We start from the raw sequence: 22,281 nt of genomic DNA on the forward strand, positions 1-22,281 counted from the left end.
GCCCGTGAATGTTTGTATCACCCTATCCTTCATGGATTTATAGTAAGTAACTCAATCTTCCTTTGTGGTTGATTGAGAGAGGTAAAGGGTTGGTGAGGACCCGGCTCTTTATGAGCTCCTCAATGGAGACGTAGCTTCCTTTGTGGAAGTGAACTTCGGTAAACAAATTCTTGTCTCGTGTGCTTATTATTTTCATTGAGTTCATATTGTCCTAGAAGCTTGATTTGAGCTGATCTATAAATTTGTGTAGTTCCGTACATATCTATCACTTGTAGTAGTCTCTACACTTATTATAATCTTTTGATTCAAACAGAATTGGCAGATTCAGATTTTATTTTGAATTTCGTTCAGCTCACTTTCTGCTATTGGAAGTTCCGACCAAGTTCCGGCACAGCATTGGAAGTTCCGACAAATCTAATACCGTTGCGAAGTTTTTTAGAAAAATTTTAAAGTGAGCCTATTCACCCCCTCTAGGCATCACAAGATCCTTTCAAGTGTCCTTCAAAGGTTGAAACAAGATCATTTCATGTACACGCATTCCTAGCTTCCTTGTTTGGATATTCTTTTGCATCTTTTGCAAGGCTCCAATTCAATGTCTTCATCCTCAAGGAAGCTTGTAGTATCACCGGCTTGTATTAGCCTTGAATTCCGGTGGGCCTATCAGCTAAGGGCACCGGAGTCCAGGACAGGCTTTTGAACCCTCCGCCCAACGCTAGTCGAGGCCTATTTTTCTTCTTGGTTCCACCTTCTCATTCTAGAAGTTTGTTCCTAAATGTGTCTTGTTAGGGATTGCTCATGTATGTCAGCATTTCTTATTAATATGCAATATGCTTCAAAATAAATAACATATAGAAATTTGAGGCTAATGTTAGACGCCAAGTGGTGTATAATATATGATTATGAAATGAATCTTCACTAAAATTTGTAGCAAAATATGTGCATAGCGAGCGTCAATATCACCCTCCCATGATTAGATTATGCTCAAACTCGAGAAAGTGGTCCTTATAAAGATCAGTGTTGCGCTCACGTTGTCTTTACATGTAATCATTATAGCATATGTGTAAATCATGTGTAGTGAGGGGCTTTAAATCATATGCAGTGTTGCTCAAACTTAAGAAAGTGGTCGAGGCTTTATGTGTAGCTTGATAAGGAAAACAAAAGCTATGGCTATGGAAAAGCACGTAAACCATAAATGTTTTCAATTCAAACGAAAGTTATGGCAATTCAATTTGATGCTAGGTATACTATGATATTTTCTCTTGCTCTTAGCACATCTAGATTACATTGACACACCAAAGTGAAGGTTGTGTGTTTTCTTCTGTAAGAGTTAAAGCTATAAATCATATGCATCAGCTTTTATTGGTAGAATCATTATTGTATAGAACATGTATAACTGCATAGGAATTCACGATCACTGATAATTAAAGACAATAGAATGCAAGTGCAGATCATTCTTCCTTCGAACACTGAGGCCTATTTCCTCTGTCATATCAAGCTCAGACGGCTTCACCCCGATTGTAGGAGTCCAATCGAAGTGGTAAAGTTCCATGTTCGAGTGCGCTAATAGTATGCCGGTGCATATTCTTCACCCCTAACCGAATGGTATGTACTCAAAGTCTGTGCCGTTAAAATCAATTGTACTATCATTTAGGGCCTGTTTGGTTTCCTTTGCTTATCCAGAAGCAACTTAAAAATAAGCAAATAAGTTGCTTATAATCCAAACACTCTTGCTTATAGAGTTGCTTATAAGTTGCTTATGCATAAGCAAATAACCTCTCGGGCTTGAACTCTTGAGGATCTTTCCAATGTTTAGGATCTCTACCAAGTGCCCATGCGTTCGCAAACATTGTTGTTCCCTATGGCACATCATACCCAAGGATCTTGCACGACTCCCTGGACTCTCTTGGGACAAGAAGTGGTGCAGCTGGATGCAACCTCAATGTCTGTTTGCTAACAAGCTTCAGGTACTTTATTGGTGTCGAATCGTCCTCGGTGACTTTTGGCTTTCCATTAAGAACGCTGCGCAATTCGGCTTGTGCTCTCTTCATCGTATTCGGGTTTCTCATGAGCTCCGACATGGCCCATTGCAGAGTAGTTGCTGATGTCTCACTTCCTGCGCCGAATAGATCCTACTTGCATTGAAAGATTTTAATTCAGACCAGGTACAAAAATAATAGAAACATTATATTGATATAAAGAAAAGGATGAAACTGAAGGGAAAACACAGTACTAAGCAGCTGCAATCTTGAAGCTAGCAACTGCACAGTCTGCACTTACAAAGATAAGTGATTTGAAGCTTCCCATGGTGAGAGGAACACTGAGGCCACCTTCCCTCTGTATTCTCAGGAGGACGATTGTGGCCCTCCGCTCCTCGTGTTGTCTGATGGCATGTTCGATGAGCTCGAAGGTCTTGACTCTTGAGGTGGCTCGCATACGCTCGCCGTGCTACGCCGCCGCCAATGAAGCTCACAAACCACGAGGACGGGACTTCGCCGAGGCTGAACCCCGCGGTGAGCTTGTTCAGCTCCTCGACCGCCTCGAAGAACTCCTCCCGCCTCTCGAACCTGTCCCCGATCATGGCGCGCACCGTCGAGTCGGCGATCACCACGGCGACGCGCTCGCCCACGTTCACTGGCTCGCCCGGCGAGGTCGCCGCGACGGCGGCGGCGAGGCGGGCCGCCTCCTCCTCCCGGACGCGGCGGAACGACTGGACGCGCCGGGCGCCGAGCAGCTCCGAGACGCTGATCCTCCGAAGCTGCCGCCACAGGTCGCTGTATGGCGCGAACCCCAGCCCGTACCCGTCGGCGTTCGCCATCCTGACGGTCGTGTTCCACGCCAGCCGCGACGCGAAGGTGGCGTCGTGCGCCCGCATGATCTCGCCGGCGGCGATTGGGGACGAAGCGACCACGACGGGGACCTTGCCGAGCTCGAGGTACATGAGCGGCGCGTCCAGGCTCCAGGCGAGGTCGGACAGGGCGCGGTGGACGAGCGGCTTGCCGATAAGGTGGTGCAGCCCGAGCTCGAGGTACATGAGCGGCGCGTCCAGGCTCCAGGCGAGGTCGGACAGGGCGCGGTGGACGAGCGGCTTGCCGATAAGGTGGTGCAGGCTGCCGGCAGCCGCCACGGGCCTGGTGGCAGCCTAACGCCACCGCGACCACGACGCCTGAGCTGCTTGAGAAGTAGGAATGGGAAGACGAGAGTCATGGACAGGTACGGTAGAGGAGGCACGTTGCTTGCTCCATTGACAGGAGAGCCATGGACAGGTAGATCAGGTGTTTTATGTTGTTTTTGTTTTTGTGATAGCCTACTGAGGTGGCCTACTGAGGTGTTAGTATATATAAAGAGATTTGCAGGTCATGCGTGCATCAGACAAAAGCCTCGTGCTTGAATCTCAGAAACCAGACTACCCCTCCCCGTCAGACAAACAATTGCCTCCAGAAGGCATGAATTAACATAGCATCCTGGCAACTGGAGGTGGAGGTCGAGACAGGTCAAAGCTTGTCCTCTTCAAATCAGCACAATGATTCACTAAAATGAGATGGAACACAGCTACAGCTACAGGAAAACTATTTCTATTTCTAGTGCTAAAAAGGCGTAATGACTCAGGAAAAGCACCACGGCACTCCGAAGGTACTTCTGATTCTCAGCGGCAGCAAATGTTTCAAGCCATGAGAATGTAGCGAAGCTCAGTTCAGACAACGTAGCGGTAGGTGACATATCTTCCAGCAGTCTCACTGGCTCGGATGATCTTCACAACCTGCCCACGCTTCATGCCGTAGTATCTTGCTATTGGGTCTGTAATCTGAATCCTAGGGAGCTGTATCATAGACAGTTCGATATCATCAGAACACAAAGCATCGGAAGAGGTTGTGATGTAATTAGGATGCAAAGAAATGTTTCTTCGTCTAATCACAGCAAATCCTTGTTAAGACATCTAAAGCTTGATGAAAGCAAGATGGCGCAACTAAGTGAAAGGGGTGACTGGCACCTGCCAAACACAGCCTTCGCATTATTGCTCTATAAATAAATGTAACGCAAGGAGAAAATTTATGATATTAGGAAACCAACTGCTCAGATAAAGACCCCTAGTAAAAGAGCTAAGCACCTGCAGCAGAACCAGGACATAAGATAAGGCTGCCACGTAAGGGTGCAAGATTGGTTGAAAACCAAGCTATGGTGTGCAGTTTTATTTAATGTGGCTATAAAATAACTTTAAAGCACGAGGGGTTGTGGCTGTGGCTGTGGCTGTGGCCTGTGGCCATTGCAGGGTCACCATAGTTTCATTCGTAACACTATCTAATTTAATATGCACTGCAATCAATTACCAGTCAACTAGTTCTAATAACTTCTGAAAGTATTATTTAATTATTTTCGGATTACGTATTTGAATCTCTTGTTTAGAGTACAAATGAGGTTTTTATCTACATTTCTGCTCCAATATATTTTTCTACTACCACTGTGGTTCCTCCCATTCCCACCTACTCTTTTAGCATCTCAGATGACATTTCGCATGTTACACTTTATCGATCTTCTTTACTGAAAGTCTGAAATCATACACAGCTCTTGTAATCCTGACTGATGATCCACAGCATTATACTTAACAGTCGTAGTCTCAATGCAATTTGGCAGTAACAAAATCAATAAAGGTTAACTATGGGTGAACTTATTTTCTTCACACATTGGGAAAACAAATAGATAGCCAGGCCAAATAAGGTTGAAACTTCGGCACTTTAGATTTCTCTATAACATTTTACCAATCGATACATGTCACAGGTCCTTTTGTTGTTTAAATCATAATAACTAATGCAGATTGTCAATTTGCCTGAAAACATTTGCTCTGTCGGTTCTCAATGAAGTAACTAAAATCAAACGGGCATTTATGCGCTTTGTCATTTCTCAATGAGGTAACAAAAATCAAACAACAAATATGCTAGCAAGCTACAGCACGCCAACAAGCTGAAAATAACTCAAAGTTCAGTATCTTATTGCTTCATGAAAATCATGGGAGGACAATCAATTCCCAATATGCAGACCTAGGCATTCTTCGTGCAAATGCTGTATATAAAACCTTAATACGAAGAGTTTAACACAAGAATAAATTTTAGAATGATAATGCTTTATAAACACTAAGTAGTCAGGCCAGACTGATGAAAGAAGGGGAAGTTATCTGACCTGGGTTTCCTTCACAGTGTATTGTTCTAGCAGCTTCTTCTTCTGATCCAGTGTCAGGAGCTCGTGCTCCGGCACTAGGACATGCTCCTTAATGTTCACAAGAAGCTCAGCTTCCTGCACAGCCATCGAATTAAGCATCAGCCACCGTTTTTTGCAAAGAGCAGCGCACATACTGACAAGGAGATATGCCAATGCGGCAAGGAGGAATTAGAGAGTGGACCTGGAAGACCTCGAGATGGTACTTCTGGGAGACCTCCTGCACGGCGCTGCGTGCGAACGCGCTGAGCGCCTGCTGCACGACGAGTATGCCGGCGAAGACGTTCTCCTGCTTCATCTTCTCGACGTAGTTCCTGATCGTCTTCACACCGGGCTTGGGCTCGTTCGGGAAGAACACGTAGATCTGCAGGGGGGGCGACACGGCTAGGGTTACGCTGCTGCGGTGGCGGAGGAAGGGGCGAAGCGGCGGCGGCAAAGGGGATTAACGGAACAACAGGGGAGGGGGACCTGGTCGGCGGGGTCGTCCTTCTTGTAGCGGTTGATGACGAGGTCGTCGCGGCGAACGGGGTCGCCGTAGCGGTCGATGAAGGCCTCCCTTTTGAGGCCGATGTCGTCCTTCTCAAGGATCATGTACCCGCGGTCGAGCAGCATCTGCATCAACGTGCGCCGGATGCGCCACAGCCGGTTCGTCTCCCCCTCCGACGAGGCCATCGCTCTCGGCCTTGCCCCCGCTTTTACGCTTGCTTCCGGTGGGTTCTGAGAGGGGGTTTGCGGGTACGGGAGCAGCGCCGGCGCGAATGGAAGGCGGGAGAGGCGCGCGGGTGCCCGCAGGTAGGGTTTGGGAAAGGGGGCTTTGGGGGAAGGAGACGCGGCGGCACTGTGCGACGGCCGACGGGGGCGGCCGGACTCGCCTCGCGCAGACGGTGACTCGGTAGTAACGGGCTTCCCGAACAGGCTGGGTCGCTGGGCTTACTGTGTGGATGTTAAAGCCCAGGCTGCCCAGACGTAGGAGTTCAGTTTGGCTGAGCTCCTCGGGCTTATTCTGCGGCTACAGCTGTAATCCTACCAAACCGATTGGTCAAAAACGACTCCACCCCTGGAGCACTAAAGGAGCCGAAATTGTTTTATATGGAGAAGCTGAAGCCAAAAAAAAATACCTCCTCCAGCTCCGACTTCTTTTACCAAATTGGCCCTTAGGCTGTCTGCAATGGGACACTGCAAACCATCCTCCAGTATTGCGATAGCGGAAAAAACCCCGCACCACGGTACTGCGAGGCTTCTGCTACCAAGCGGACGGCCGCCCTGTCCGCTACTCCTAGCGGAAGCCCAAGATGCCAGCTATGCGCCTCCCGAGGCTGCTGCCCCAACGACCTCCCTCTTGTGCCTCCGCTCAGAACTTTGCCGTCAGACCGCCACCACTGCCGCCGGATAGCCGCCGCCACGCGAGGCCCAGCTGCATGAGCTCGTCGATGCGGGTGTCCGCCTTCTTGAGCACGTTGTTGTTGAAGCTGCTGCAGAGGCCGTGCTCACGGGTGAGGACCACGAGGGCCACTTTCTTGACAGGGCGGGTGCAGGTGAGCGGCAGGTCAATGTCCTCCGTCTGGATCTTCTGATTCATATTGTAGAGGACCTCCATAAGCGCCTCCGAGAAGGGGCAGGAGGAGACAACGGCGTCCTGCGCGCGTCGGACCTTGGCGGCGGCCACGAGCTTCATGGCCTCGGTGATCTTTTGCGTGTTGCTGACGGAGTCGATGCGGCTGTGGAGCTCGCGGAGGGAGCACCGCACCATGAGGCCATTGCCTCCAGAGCGTGGGGTGGAGGAGTGCTGCCGGGTGGAGGAGGCGCTGCTGGCGAGCCGTCGCCGTGCGGGGGGAGGGGCACTGAGCTACATCCACCTACGCCACCACCACAGGCATGGGGGAGCAAGAGCCGGGGGCGGGGGCGCGTCGTCGTTGGGCCGGCAGGGAGGAAGAGGAGGGGGCCAGCGGGGAGGGGAGAAGGGGGTTGGTGGGGAGGAAGAGGAGGGCCGGTGTCAAGGGGAGGAGGGCGCCGGCGGGGAGGACGAGGAGGGCGCCGGCGGGGAGGACGAGGAGGGCACCGGCGGGGAGGAAGAGGTGGGCGCAGGCGTCGAGGGGAGGAGGGGGCCGGTGAGGAGGAAGAGGAGGAGCCGGCGGGGAGGAGGGGGAAGGGGGCGACGGGGAGGAAGAGGAGGAGCTGGCGGGGAGGAGGATCCGGCCGTGGAGGAGGGGGAGGGGGGCCGGCGGGGAGAAGGCCCTGGAGGTCGGCGGGGAAGTGGCCTAGGAGGCGAGGCGTCGGGGAGATAGGGAGGAGAGAGAGGAAGGGGAACAGTTGGGGGAGGGGAGAGGGGTGAATAAAATATAAGGTAGTTGGTATAGAGGATTACCTATAGAGTAACACGGGTGCAGGAGAAATTGGTACGGAGGAAAGAATCTCGATGACTAGGATAGAATATTCCTTTTAAAGTATGGAAATAGAGTACGACGAGTGCATTCAGCCTTAGTGTGGGACCGGATAATCGTGCGCTGGTCGCAAGTTAAAAATCGATTCACAAGAAGAAACGGAAATCCTATCTTCTGGAAGGGCATGTTTGGTTTGAGTTGCTTATTATAAGCAACTTAAAGTTGCTTATTTGAAGTTGCTTATTTTTAGTCTAGCTGTTTGGATACTCTTGCTTATGAGCATTGAATGAGGTGGACATTATCATATTTGCCCCTAGCTGTTTGGAGAGAGAGAGAGAGGAGTAGAGTGCATTGAATGAGGGTAGGAGGTGTAAAGTGCACCTTTTAATCCCCATAAGCAACTCTTGTGTTGCTTATTTGCTAAAAATAAGCAGCCCCATAAGCAACCCAATAAGAAAGGGTGATTAGTTTCGTAAGCAAATAAGTTGCTTACTACTCAAACCAAACATGCCCTTATGAATCTACAAGTGTTTGAGATTCGTGTTCCAGGTGTGGACGGATCAGATTTAGCAGAGGAGCGTAGCCAAGCATGCACCCATACAGCAGGCACGTCATGTGCACACACGTGGCGAGCAACTGTTGGTTGCCAGATGGGTAGGAGGTGAGCAACTGACAGGTTGGGAACGTTACTTCATTTAGAATTACTTATCTACTAAACTGCTCATCATTTTTCAAATCCATTTAAACCATGAGATTACTTAGAATTAATATAACAAAATGAGATCCAATATGCATATTCTTTAATAAAAAATAAATATTGCAACAATTGCATGAACCATTTCAACATTTAGATTTACGGTTTCAACATTTTTATGTTGTTTCAACATTTTTCTGTATTACATCAACATTTAAATTTTTATAATGTTTCAAAAAAATTTCTATATTACCTCAACATTTTCATAAACATGTTGAAACTTTTTTTTTGCAAAAATGTTGAATTAGACCTTAAGAAATGTTGAATATGATATTTTTCCAACATTTTTTATAAATGTTGTTTGCATGAACCATTTCAACATTTAGACTCGTTGTTTCAACATTTTTCTATATTACCTCAACATTTAACTTTTTATTTTTTTCCATATTGCCTCAACATTTACATTAAAATGTTGAAACACTTTTTTGCAAAATGTTAAATTAGATCTTAAGAAATGTTGAATATGATATTTTCCAACATTTTTCATAAACGTTGAGGTAGTTTTTCTAATTGTTGGAAGGTGTTTCGAGAATTGTTGAATCTGGTTATTCAAAATGTTGAAAGCATGAAAGTATAAAATAGTAACTTATAATCAAAAGGATTAAAAAATAGGATAAAACGAGCGGGTGAATGTTCTTGTAGTGGTCCGTACTACATACAGATTAAAAAAAGAGGACAACATATTTAATACTTGCTCCACGCCTTGTCCTCATGATTAAAAAAAAAAAAGCAGTAAGCTGGCAAGCTACTGCCTCCGGTGGTTTCTTATTTGACTATAATCCTATGGATTATATAGTTCTAGATTTTGTTTGGAGAATTAATTTTTCTTAGTTTTGGAATTTGTCTAATAATACCTTCCTTTCCAAGATACGTGTTTTTTTATCAAATATATCATTTATATCATTTCATACGGATGATGTGTTCAAAGTAAATATTAGTATATCGATATTTTTCTCAGTTATTATTTTATTTTTGAACTTCAAATTCAATCTTGCAAGTCCCCACCTGTTACTATCCCTCTTCAAACCACATGCCCCGCAAAAAATATTCAACTTCTGAGCTATGTACAATATCGCGGAAAAAGTCAAAGGTGCCAAGCATGCAATTCTTCACGTATCTATATAGTGTCGCGAAAAAAGTCAAAGGCACCTGGTGAAGGGTATCCAGATTAGGCATACCCTAATACATCGGGTAATATGAACAAATGTAAATTCAGGAATCAAAGTCCACCAAGCCAAGCGACTATCCGCCGCCATTTTCGCCCGACTGATCGGCAAGGCTTAAGGTCGAAGACGCCGCCCTCAGATGCCACACGGGGCATCGAGCCATTGAGCATGTGGGAGAGGGGTTCTTCTCCCTTTTTCTTCATTTCCTTCCTCTTCTTCTCCTTCCTCTTCTACCTTCTTACTCTTTTCTCCTTAGAAATGGAAGGGGGCTCCATTGCTTCTAGGGAGGTAGGGGCTTGAACCCCCCTTACACCCCTTAGCGCCTCCCACCCCACCTCTTCCCTCCACCCCTTACCCCCATTACCCTTTCCTCGATGGATCCATGGTTGGTGAAGATGAACCAATCATCATCGCAATTGGTGAAGCCGTTGATGTAAAGGTTGTCTTGATGCATGGCATCACTTTGTTATCTCTGGAGCTGAGTAGCTCTAGTATCAACCACTTGAATAGTTTATGCTTCACATTCTGTTGAACAAGTGGTTGCTTTGGTCTATCACATATTGACAATTGTTGTCGTTTTGGATGATCAAGGTGCACATGTCATCCAAGAATTTGTCGTAGTCGTCCGTGACGACATTGAACCTTATGAAATTGTACAGTTTGGGAGGTTATCCAAGTGTGCAATGAGGCGTGACTCGTTGTCTTGGGCGAGGAAAGATGGCCTCATGCCTGGCCAGTAGACAAATCTGCCTTATGGTGTTGATGTGATTACCAGGCCTTGCTACGGGCTTGATAAAGGCCTTGCTACGGGCTTGATAAAGGCCTTGCTGCGGGCCTGATAAAGGCACTTCTTCACTAGAGTCCGAGTGGTGGTCGAAGTCGTGGCCCTCAATCATCTTCGATCCGAACTGGACTTTGGACAGAGTTGATTGATGAGCTAGGGCCGCATTTCGGAGTCAAAACGGAAATTGACTCGGAGTTGTATCCGATTCGCACGTTGGCTTGATTGCCTGCTTGTGAGAGCCAGTCTGAGTTGTTGGAGAATCCAACTGGTAGTCGAATTCTTGATTTGCCAGATTGAAATTTTTCCTGAATTTCTCGATGAAATCCTCCGTAGCTTGTCAACGGGGGGTGTTGTCGAGGTGCTTCTTCTCCGGAGCCTCCGCAATGTAGCGGTGGAAGCTTCCAGCGTTGTCGGTGACGTAGACCCAGGAGCCGAAGACGAACGCTCGCGCTAGCTTTAAATGCGAATGTAGGCTTGATGATGACTTGAGCCATCGAATTCGTGTGGAGAATTTTGGTGACTCCCCCCTACCTGGTGCGCCAGCTGTCGGTGTTTTATACCCGGCAACCTACCAGGAGAGTATCCGGGTTAGAGTTTTGGTTGGTGGGCGTCGTTGAAATCAGGAACTTGATGGTCACGTAGGGACGCGATTTAGACAGGTTCGGGCTGCTAGATCGCGTAATACCCTACGTCCTGTGTGTTGTTTGATGCACTTTGCATGCACGTGAGGTTGTTTTATAGAATAAAATATTTTAGAGATAAAGTTGGGTTAGTTAGAGATAGAGTTTTTTATTAGAAAAGATTGTATACATGACTTGCCTTTTACGTGGTTAGATGCCTTTTATGTGGTTAGATGCCAATTATGTAACGTCCGCCCTATAAATATAAAGGGACGTGGCTATTGTAATTTTTATCACATGATCAATAAACAAACATATTTACGTTTACTTTTCGCCTTCATGCCAATGCATTAGGAGTAGGAGTAATGTAGCTTCCCGACGAGTTCCTTCTAGCAAGCTGGGCTGCATCGATTTCGATCTCCGGCGAGCTGCAAGTTCCGTCACCAGGTGTTCTAGGCTTTAACCACCGGGCGCATCACGGTGGTTTCGTCTAGTTTCATCTACCAGTTATCGAGTATCTTGGATCTTCGACTTACGGCGCATCGCTTCTATCTCAATCTACGGTATTCACCAGTTATCCTGCCTTGATTAAGCTTGCATCGGCTGATATTTATCTGTTCTTTCGTCTTGCCGTTCAATTTGCTTTAATTAGCTTTAGATTGGTTCATCATAGATGATAGATCATTTAATAGCCTGTTGCATCTTAATCTTGGCCATCCTTCGAGTATTGTTGGGAGTAAGTTCCGTTGTGATTGGATTCATCGGCTAGCGGGGTTCAGATTAACATCCTGCTAAATATTTCTAGACTGCAACTACCGGGCGCATCGTTGTGGTTTCACCTAGAAATATTGATGGTGACGTTAGTTTAGATCTCATCGGCTCGTGGCTCTAGCTATGGTGGAGCAACAACTTAACAGCATCATGTTTTCTATCGGCCGTTTGGCTGATGGTTATTGTAAATTATATTAAATCGGCTGGCTGGCCGATAAATCACTCACATTCATCAAGGTCCTGGAATCAGCTTCGCAGCCGATATATTTGTCATGATTTATTTTGTTGCACCATTATCGCTACTGTGCTAGGATTATATTGGCCTAATTGGCCGGTTGCCTCGAACTTCACAACGACTATCATCTCCTTGCCAGTTGAATGGTCAAACTGACTGGCACGCCCGCGCACGCCACACCCGCTAATTTGGATTCTGCACTGGAGTTAAGCAGATCTTCCAGGTCTTCATGTGCTGATGCAGAGTCCACCACCGCCAGGATTTTGCATCAACAGTTGTATTGGATTGAAGTTGTCCTGAAGGGGGTCCCTGCCCGCCCTTATATATCGGGGGAGCAGGGTTACAGGGTAGTTGTTTCACAAGAGTACTAGTCGGATACGGTTACAGAGTACTACTCCAACTCGGAAGAGTAGTTTCCTTGCCTTACGACTAGTCTCTGGGAGTTCATGTAGTCTACGCTACCCTGTACCGTAGTCTCCATGTCCTGGTTCGTCTTGGTGTATGTCTCCCTATGTGGGTCCGTACAGGTCTTTTGGTGGGCCCGGGGATGTATGCCCGACACTCCTGCCGCCGCCCCCCTCCTCTCCCTTTCTTCTCTGCCCGCCGCCCCCTCTCCCTCACTCCCGCCGCCCCTTCCCCTCCCTCTCTCTCCCCTTCCCCCTCCCCCTCCCGCCTACTCCCCCTCTACTGCCCCTCCCCTTCCCCTTTTGTTCGCCCCTCAGTGGCAAGGAGGAACGGCAGCATGGCGAGGTGCAGGGCAGTGCCACGCGGGGGAGCGACGGCCAACCGGAGGCGACGGCGTGAGCTGGCGCGGCCGGGCGGCCGGCTCCCAGCAGCCGGCCTGCTAGGGACAGTAGGGCGTGCGGGCGGCCAGCGCGGGCGGGCGAGCGGCGGACAAGGCAGGCACGCGTCCTCTTTTTTTTATTTTTTTGCAACCATTTTAATCACGGTTGGTAAAACCAAACGGGACTAAAGGAGGTCTTTAGTTCCGGGTGATGAGCCGGGACTAAAGGATCCTCCTTTATCTCGAATAGTTAGTCATGCTTAGTTTTTCGGAATCTATATCCCTTACCAACTGGACTAAAGGTGGGTTTTCTAGCATGAAGGTGGAGACCAACAATTCTCTCATAGTTGTGAACAGGTAGTTGTAGTTTTTTACCTAGGAGCACTAGTACGTACGTAGAATTAGGACTTGTTTGGATAGTAGTGGGTTGAGGTGGAATGGAAGGGATTGGAAAGAAAATTTGTTCATTTTAGACTCAATCATCTTTGTTCCACTCCCATCCTCTTCTATCCAAACAACAATCCCTTAGTGGGTGCTAGAACAGACTAATACGCTGCGCACGAGATACACGTGAAGGAAACTGAAAGCGTTGATATGGAGTAAACTACTATAATTTGACTATGCTGATAAACTGAAAGTAGATCAATTTCATTAATAAAATAAAATAGCTAAAATTGATCTCCTCCAAAATCGCTGCCATATGTGCTCAACCAAGTCATCCTTGAGATGGGGATGCATATCTTGATCTCGAATTAATGTCTTCTTCTATCTCCAGTACTTTGGAAAATTCATGAATGGGCGTAGTGAACCGTGTAAGTATCCCTTTGAGCCTCCACAATCATGTTATGTAATATAACACATGCATACATGATCGATCTCATTTGCCACGTATGTGCTGAGCTACATAAAATGGCAAAGCGAGCTTCAAAAACCCCAGATGCCCATTCAACATCTCTTCATACATGTGCAGATTCTTATGCAACGATCTGCTGTATGCGACTGATTTTCTATGTGAAATGTCGACGAAGCCAACAGTCAGTTAGAATAGAAAGAACATAGTATCTACATATTCAATAGAAAGAACCGGAAGCAATGAGCAGCAGAGCATATATACTGTACGTGTCATGCAACGAACACAAAAAAATTGACATGCCCAGTGTCCAACCCAAAGCTAATTAGTCCTTGACGGATGACTGGGTTGAAGCCCCTCTCAGGGCCACATCACGTCGACCTCTATCCTGGACGACGCAAGGTCCTCGAAGGACTCCTTCCCCCTCTCCTCCCGCGCCCTCCCTGTCCCGGTGGCCGGCCGTTCGTTCTGCTTGGTGGCCGACGCCTCGGTCACGGCGGGTCGGAACTCCCTCGGGCTGAGGCGGGCGCCCATGATGTAGCGGTCGGCCGCCAGCACGCTAGCGCTCTCGCCGCCCAGCAGCTCTGACAGCAGCAGCACGATGGACGCCATGAGAATGAGATGACAGATGAGCAGCAAGCAGCCCCCGATGGATGGATCGCACGACTGCACGAGTGGGATTGGAATGAACAGACGGGCGAAGGGACACTCCTGATTCCTGAAGGAGCTGGTGTGGTTGTGCACCGGAGGAATCAGTTTGCTGCGCTCCGGAAGGGGAGAGGCGGGAGATTTATGCAGGATGCGTGAGGCTGCTCCGGTCGTGGCATTGGCATGCAGCCGCGGGATTTCGTCACGTGTTGTCTCGCCTTGCGGGCGCGCATACGCCTGCGCGGGCGTCAGCTGGCTGCGGACGCCGCTGGGTCGTCTGGCGACCAAAACAGCAGCGTGCCTCGCGTGCACCCGGCATGTTCGCTTCAGCTTATCAGCCGATTTATCAGTCACCGAATAATATTTTTCTCTCATAACAAATTAACCGTTTCAACTTTTCAGCCGGCTTATAAGTCCAGCCGAACAGACCATAGATGTTCCCTGAGCCTGATGACTGAGGAAGGAGCGGACGGGGCCACCGGCTGATTGCGTCATCAAGTTGGACCGGACGGGTGGCAGATCGCAGAACAGGGGCCTCCCGGCGTTTGGTGTTTGGTTGCCTGGTTGGTGCGTCTGCTTACTCTTTGGGTGCCTACGTCATCCATTTTTTAGTTATTTATCAGCGTGCGTGAGAAGAATATGCCATTCATGTGTTCACTGTTAATTGGCTGTTTAAATTCATGACAAACGGAGTGGTCGGTTCGCTCGTCAGTTCGTCGTGCAGGCTGATGAAGAGCCAGGCTGCTGAGAGCAGCCGCCAGCCGGAAATCAGCGGATCCCAGCCCACAGCCTTGTCGCCTCTGTCAGCAACCTGGCCCGGTTCGCCTGCCTCGGCCGGTGGGCGGGTTTGCGGCTCGCGGTTCGGGTGCGCCGAGCACGCCTGGTGCGCAGCCGCGGATGCAGTTTGGAATGATTCCCGAGTACATCCTAATGGACAGGCCGGGGCATTGGAATTGGAATAGCCCCACAACAGAAGGAAAATAGGTTACTCGCGAATGAGTCTGTCAACTAGAGCAGCCAAATGGTTGGCACCCGCCACGCACCACGGACGAGTAGCGTCCCTGATGTCATCAACGAGCTTGGCTATCGGCTTCTCCAGATTGTTGAAAATTCTGTTGTTGCGAGGGAGTGAGTTCCTTTCGTTGCAGCGTCCATAGCACTTCCCGCCAGGGAGTGAGTTCCTTTCGTTGCAGCGTCCATAGCACTTCCCGCCAAATCAAAGAACCAACCCACCAAATCCGCATCTTCGTTCCAAGCATCGGGGTGCGGAGATGCACAGCCAGACCAACTGCTGACTGCTCGCCAAATAGAAGATGTAGCTGGACACTCCGCGAAGAGGTGATGTGCCGTCTCAAGACTTCTGTAACACATCGGGCAGAAATAAGAGTTGAGCCATTCTCTGAGAAGCAATATATCGACTGTCCAAACTCTGTTTTGGAGGAGCAACCACATGAAAAACTTGCACCTGGAGGGAGCTCAGACCTTCCAAACCATCTTGGGAAAGGATGAGAAGAAACCACCTTCAAACTGCATGTCGTATGCTGATCTTGCAGAGTATTCACCAGAAGCCGTTCGTGTCCCAATTATTGTGTCATGATTAAAGTGAACATACTCAATTAATCCCCATAGCTTGACAAATTCATCCAGAAGTGGTACCGTGGGATCATGCGTAACATCTCTAATCCATTGGTCATTCTACATTGCCTCTGCTACTGTTCTATTCTTCATCTTGCTATGCTTGTACAGGTGTGAAAAGAGCAAAGCCTTGCGCTGCCATCGAACCAACTTGACATCCAGAAGGTAGCGGTGCGCCCATTATTTACCGTTACCTTCGTTGCTGCGGCGAAAAGAGCCATGTCCACTTCATCAACAGGTAACTCCATGCCAACCTAGGGACGCTCTGGGTATTTTCATTGGAACCAGAGCCCCAACGCAAACGAAGTGCTCGATTGAAAGCATCAAGATCAGTAATCCCTAGACCGCGATGTGCAGGTGCATCCGCGGCTGCGCACCTGCTGCCGGTTTCTCGCCGCCGCCATCGCGCCAGGCCTGGAAATAGCATTGAAATGTTGAATTCGCTCGCGGTAAACAACACGGTGGAAACAAATCCTTGTGAAGGCTACCTTGATCGAAGATTAATTATTACGACAGATTCATCAAGATGCCGACGGCTTCATGTGATTTGCGCATGCATGTACCTGATCATAGAGCAACTCCAAGAGAGTTGCTATCCAACTCTCTAAGCTAAAATTTAGCAACTCAATATGAAAATCTTGCTCCGGACTTGCCATCTTCCTTGCTATCCCATCTGAATTGCCAAATCCCTCCTCCCGTTGGCCAAACTTGTCAACCCAACCTGCCTTCCCATCTACCTTGCCAAGTGTGGGCCCCATATCAGCCACAACATCTTCCCTTTCCTCACACGTCGCTTCCTCTCGGAAGTTGCCACCGCGTCACCGTCGACTGGTCGGGACGGAGCAAAGGGAGCTCGGGGAGGAGCCGGCGGGAAGGACGGAGCGGCACAGCAAAGGCTGTGCGGGGAGGAGCTAGCCGGCGGCCTCCATCCACCGCGGAGACACCGCGACGCGGCGCGCCAGGTCAAGCACCTCCTGGATCCGTGCGGCGAGCTCCCCCGTCGAGCGCTGTCGTCCTCCCCACGTCGCATCGGCATCGTCGCCGGCCCTCCCGTCCGAGCCGACGCCAGCGGGGTCTGCGGGCCGCCGCTTCCCGGCGGAGTTCCAGCGCCAGCAGCTCCAAGGCCTAGGTGCAGGAGAGGGATGGGGAGGGGGCGCCAGTGGTGTGACGGCGGAGGCAGGAGGGGGATAGTGAGGGGGATGGGAAGAAGGGGAAAGGAAGGAGGGAGGAAGGGGATGACGCGTGGGACCCACACGTCAGTGTGTGGAGAGGGAGAGTTGAAGGTAGCCGTTGGTATTTGGAGAGTGGAAAATGGATAGTCTGTTGGAACGAACAACTCAATATGAAGAGAAATATTTTTACCAACTCAAATAGAGAGTCAAGTAGAGAGAAAAATGGAGAGTTGTTGGATATGCTCCGGCCGACTGGCAAACTTTTGACGGCATCAGGCGACGGTCCGATCCGGCCGGCTCTTTGACGTTGTCGCTGGCGTCAGCCGACGGCCGCTGTTCTCGTGCGGCTGACGGCTGGCATCTCTGCTACCTGACTGCCCTTGCCGAGGCCCCGCCGCTTGGATCCAGAACGCGATCGAGCGCGTCACACCGTGGCAAAAAGGCTAGCGGTAACACCGTAACAGAGCGCGCGCAGCAGCAACTTTCAAAGCTTGCACGGTAAGTTCGCAACAAAAATTGGCAATGCACGGATGAGTTTGAATCGTCTTAGGGCGACCACAATGGGAGGCAAAAGTAGTCTAAAAGCAATAAACGATTCCCTCAACCAGTCCAAATACATTGTAGAACACTCCATGTAGCAGTCCATAATTTAGGTACCCATGAGCAATAAACAAATACTCAATTGTGGGACCCAGCTTACTATCTCTTTTTTCTTTTAAGTCCTTGTTTACTTCACCCCTAACTTCCAACTTTGGCACTATGCAAAAAGAAGATTCCCCATCACATCAAACTTGCGGTACATGCATGGAGTGCTAAATGTAGACGAAATCAAAAACTAATTGCACATTTTTGTTGTACTTTGCGAGACGAATCTTTTGAGCCTAATTAGTCAATATTTAGACAATAATTCACAAATACAAACGAAACGCTACAGTGCCGCATTTATGGCAAAATGCCAATTTTGCCACTCCTAAATTGGGAACTAAACAAGGCCTAACATTGTGCAAATGATAATAACTAAAACCACTATGTGTGGATCCCATCTATATGGACTGCTTGGTCCATATACGTTGGCCTTCCCTTCGTTGGTATGTCGCAGCTGGAGTATAAGACGCTCTCTTTCCGATTTGCGCGTAACAAAGGTAGAGTGTACTTTTAACATATCTGGTATTTTGACTTTTTTGAGGAGGTCCTGTGGTATATAATCTACTACTCCACTTAACTACTAAGTACCCTGATTGGAAGTGATGGTCCGATACTCGCTGTCCACTCTGCCAGTTTGAGTAGTTCCTGTTTCTAAGCAAGACGCAAGCATGATCGGAGAACATTTTCAGGACAAAAGTCTGGACAAAATTGAGCAATCCGTTTACGGCATAGTACTATTTACACGAGAGGAGCGCGTGTGTTGCCTTTGCCACAACGAACGCGTCCAAAGCGGCAAGAGGACTCGTTCACCAAGATCACGCTCTCTAAGGCCACATGACGTCGACTGCGATCCTGGACACGGCGAGGTCCTCGAACGACTCCTCCTTCCTCTGCTTCTCCTCCTCCCGCGCCCTCTCTGCCCCGGCGGCCGGCCGTTCGCTCTGCTTGGCCGCCGACGCCTCCGTCACGGCGGGGCGGAACTCCCGGCCCAGGCTGAGCCGGCCGCCCATGATGTAGCGGTCGGCCGCCAGCACGCTGGCGCTCTCCCCGCCCAGCAGCTCCGACAGCAGCAGCACGATGGACGCCATGGGACGAGACGAGCAGCGCCTCGATCGATCGATCGCACCGGTGGGATACCGACAGTGGGAGCGGTGGTGCGCTTTTGCTTATGTGCAGATCTGGTGTTGGAAACTAGTAGTGGTGGTGGTGGCAGCAGCTTGGAACTGAATGGCGCTAGGAACGGCGATGGCTGGAGAGGGAGGGGAGGCTGAGCCGGGAGATTTTTATGCGCGCGTGGTGCGCCCTGCCGCTGCGGAAGGACGGTGGGCGGTGCGTGGTTTTCGACGGGGCGGCGCGCCATGAATGGCGACCGGGCGGGGCCTGCCTGTTGGATGGGCATGCCGCCTGCTGCGACTGCAAGGATGCGGCTTCGCGGCCGCTGGGTTTAGGGAAAACAGCATGCCGGGCACCCGGGATTGAGGGCGGGAGCGGGGCCACGGTCAAGCCCGCTCGCTTCGTCAACTTGATGACAACTTGGCTCGCGCGGTGCCGTGCAGGTGCAGCTGGGTGTGCGTGCGCCTGCACGGCACGGCTCGTCAATGCGAGCGTGACGATGTTTTGTGTTTGTTCCCCAAGTCAAACCCTACTTCTTGTGTCAAACATTTGGTCAGGGTACTGACCGGCGCCGTTTGGAACAGTGATTAAAGTTTAGGGGTGTTTGATACGAGATGCTAAACTTTAGGAGGGTCAAATCGAATGTTCGGATGCTAATTAGGAGGACTAAACATGAGCTAATTATAAAACTAATCGCAGAACCCCTATACTAATTCGCGAGACGAATCTATTAAGCCTAATTAATCCATCATTACTGTAGCACCACATTGTCAAATCATGGACTAATTAGGTTTAATAGATTCATCTCGTGAATTAGACTCCATCTGTGCAATTAGTTTTATAATTAGACTATATTTAATACTCCTAATTAGTATCCAAACATCCGATGTGACAGGTACTAAAGTTTAGGAGGGTGTATCCAAACACCCCCTTAATCTTGTCACGTCGAATGTTTAGGTACTAATGAGAAGTATTAAGGCCTGGTTTGGTTCCACTGACTTATTTTTAGCACCCATCACATCGAATGTTTAGATACTAATTAGGAGTATTAAACGTAGACTATTTACAAAAACCATTACATAAGTGGAGGCTAAACGGCGAGACGAATCTATTAAGCCTAATTAGTCCATGATTTGACAATGTGTTACTACAGTAAACATTTGCTAATGATGGATTAATTAGGCTTAATAGATTCGTCTCGCCGTTTAGCCTCCACTTATATAATAGGTTTTGTAAATAGTCTACGTTTAATACTCCTAATTAGTATCTAAACATTCGATGTGACATGTGCTAAAAATAAGTAAAGGGAACCAAACGCCTCCTAAATATAGGTTAATTATAAAACCAATTGCAGAAATAAAGGCTAATTCGCGACACGAATCTATTAAGCCTAATTAGTCCATGATTTGATCATACGGTGCTACAGTAAATATGTGCTAATCATGGATTAATTAGGCTTAATAGATTCATCTCACGAATTAGCCACGACTTATGCAATTATTTTTATAATTAGTTTACGTTTGGTCCTTCTAATTGGTACAAACATCCGATGTGACCCGAACTGAAAATTAGTCCAGGATCCAAACACCCCCGAGAGTGACCGGTGAGCCAACAGCAAACGCTGCAAGTCAATTGGCATGGGCGCGTGGCCCACGAGTATGATCATGAGATTGCCGAACGACAGCTAGTATTGCGTGCGGGCTTGAAACCAACATGTGGATTTTAGAGCAACTTCAAAAGAATCTGTATCCTACCCTAATACCTTGGGAGAAAAAAAAAGAAAAAAAAGAACTCCAACAGCTTCCCCAAAACTTCCCCAAGCTATTTGTGACGTTAAAACAGAGCCCGTCACCGCGCATATTTGTGCGACGTCCTTCCTCCCCCAATCGCCCCCTTCTCGCGCATGAGGGAGGCTTCCCGCAGGATTCCGATCTTTTTCCACTGCTACCCTCTCCCTCCCGTTCCCTAGCCTCTCCCGCTAGAGTCGGAGCCCCTCGACGCCACCGCCTCCCAGGCTTCCGCCTTCTCCGAGCTCCGATTTCCTAACCCATTACAAATCCGGCGCAGCCTGAGGACGAAGGCCGTCACGGTGAGGCGGCGTAGCAAGCCGGCGTGGGTGGGATGCAGGCACGGTGGCGTGGCGACGCAACGGGCTGGCGTGTGTGGGATGCAGGCGTGGCGATGTGGCGTGGGCGGGGATGCAGCAGGCCAGCGCGGTAGGGCTCCAGGCAGTCAGGCACGACGCACGGTGTGGGTGCGGTGACTCGGTGGGAGGAGGCCGAAGCACGGTGGATGGTGTCGGTAAGTGGAGCTTGGTTGGTCTAGCAATGGAGGGGAGGGAGTGTGGAGGGGGAAGAAAAGGGGATGGTCTAGCTAGGGGCATGGAGCGGAGTGGGGCGAGGCGAGGCGCGGTGCTGCCGGTGATGCGAACGCTGGTTGGCGCGCGCAGGGCGAGGCCGTACGCCGGCGGCGACGTGGTGCATGCACTCTGGCGCCAGACGGCCACGACCAACGGCTCAAGCCGTTCATCCAAATTTCGGTTCTTCTCCGGCTGGAGGAAGAAGAAAGAATGAGACGGGGAGAGAGTAGGGAGGCGCCGGGTTGGGCTCACTTACTATGATGTGACCTGTTTTGAAATATTGGAGGCTAGTTATTAGTGATCTACTGTGGGTTGATATGTTTTTTGAAATTTTTTTTTGGAAGAATCCCCAATACATAGGGGGCGTTTGGTTCCTCGAGCTAAAGTTTAGTCCGTGTCACAAATATTCAGAGGCTAATTAGGAGGACTAAATATGAGTTAATTATAAAATGAATTGCACAGATGGAGGCTAAACAGTGAGACGAATCTATTAAGCCTAATTAATCCCTCGTTAGCAAATGTTTACTGTAGCAGTACATTGTTAAATCATGAACTAATTAGATCTAATGGATTCGTCTCGCCGTTCAATCTCCGTTTGCGTAATGAGTTTTGTAAATAGTTTACATTTAATACTAACCGGAAACCACCCCCGCGCGTAGTTTCGAGGATCTTAGCCTTCTCCGTTACGAAGCCGCTGTTTTCGCGCCGCCGCCGGATGGAGGGCGCGTGCGCGGCCGTGACTGGGAAAGGGAAGCGTGAGAACTGACTACTGATGCAGCTCCTGGAGTGGCACACTGCCACGCTTGACGTTGGAACATCGTGGCCCGAGGATTTTTTGTTTTTTTTTGAGACACGCGTGGCCCGAGTTGGTCCGGTCGGTGGTGTCAAAAAGGGGTGTGTGGCTTGTCCATTGGGGCATTGTCCGAGCTGCTTCCTGGTTGCAGAAACTTTAGTAAAATGTTTGATTTGGTTGTGCCGTGCCTTAATGTTTTTAGCGGAGAAAAGAATGATTGTCGCAAGATTCTCTTAAAATGAGTGCGATTGTAGCGTTCGAGAAGATGGTCCTACCATCATTTTTGTTCCAGATGAACTTTGGGGTAAAAATCAAAAACGGAAGTTCCAAAAATACGAATTGTGGCATCATTTTCAGTTTCAA

At 49.0% G+C, this 22,281-nt stretch overlaps 4 protein-coding genes and 1 pseudogene across 4 annotated transcripts; all 5 read right to left on the bottom strand.

The window, feature by feature from the left end:
- Positions 1–1,182: 1,182 nt before the first annotated feature.
- LOC117857835 (zealexin A1 synthase-like) lies at positions 1,183–3,271 on the bottom strand (annotated as a pseudogene).
- Positions 3,272–3,416: 145 nt separating this feature from the next.
- LOC117857836 (DNA-directed RNA polymerases II and IV subunit 5A) lies at positions 3,417–6,795 on the bottom strand. Its single transcript, XM_034740712.2, has 5 exons — positions 6,327–6,795; positions 5,677–6,231; positions 5,393–5,572; positions 5,173–5,286; positions 3,417–3,817 (listed from the first exon to the last, which is right to left on the bottom strand). Exons 2-5 carry the CDS (start codon positions 5,878–5,880, stop codon positions 3,692–3,694), a joined length of 624 nt encoding a protein of 207 aa, XP_034596603.1. The 5' UTR covers positions 5,881–6,231; positions 6,327–6,795; the 3' UTR covers positions 3,417–3,691.
- LOC117854769 (ATP synthase subunit gamma, chloroplastic-like) lies at positions 6,560–6,958 on the bottom strand. The gene has a single exon (XM_034737013.1). The coding sequence runs from the start codon at positions 6,956–6,958 to the stop codon at positions 6,560–6,562; it is 399 nt and encodes a 132-aa protein (XP_034592904.1).
- A 6,790-nt stretch (positions 6,959–13,748) lies between these two features.
- Positions 13,749–14,544, bottom strand: LOC117854524 (uncharacterized). The gene has a single exon (XM_034736745.2). The coding sequence runs from the start codon at positions 14,163–14,165 to the stop codon at positions 13,914–13,916; it is 252 nt and encodes an 83-aa protein (XP_034592636.1). The 5' UTR covers positions 14,166–14,544; the 3' UTR covers positions 13,749–13,913.
- Positions 14,545–18,352: 3,808 nt separating this feature from the next.
- On the bottom strand, positions 18,353–19,099 carry LOC117858215 (uncharacterized). Its single transcript, XM_034741240.2, has one exon. It carries the CDS (start codon positions 18,739–18,741, stop codon positions 18,478–18,480), a length of 264 nt encoding a protein of 87 aa, XP_034597131.1. The 5' UTR covers positions 18,742–19,099; the 3' UTR covers positions 18,353–18,477.
- Between the last annotated feature and the right edge of the window lie 3,182 nt (positions 19,100–22,281).

The sequence above is a fragment of the Setaria viridis genome, chromosome 5 (assembly GCF_005286985.2).
Source record: "Setaria viridis chromosome 5, Setaria_viridis_v4.0, whole genome shotgun sequence".
NCBI classification, from domain to species: domain Eukaryota; kingdom Viridiplantae; phylum Streptophyta; class Magnoliopsida; order Poales; family Poaceae; genus Setaria; species Setaria viridis.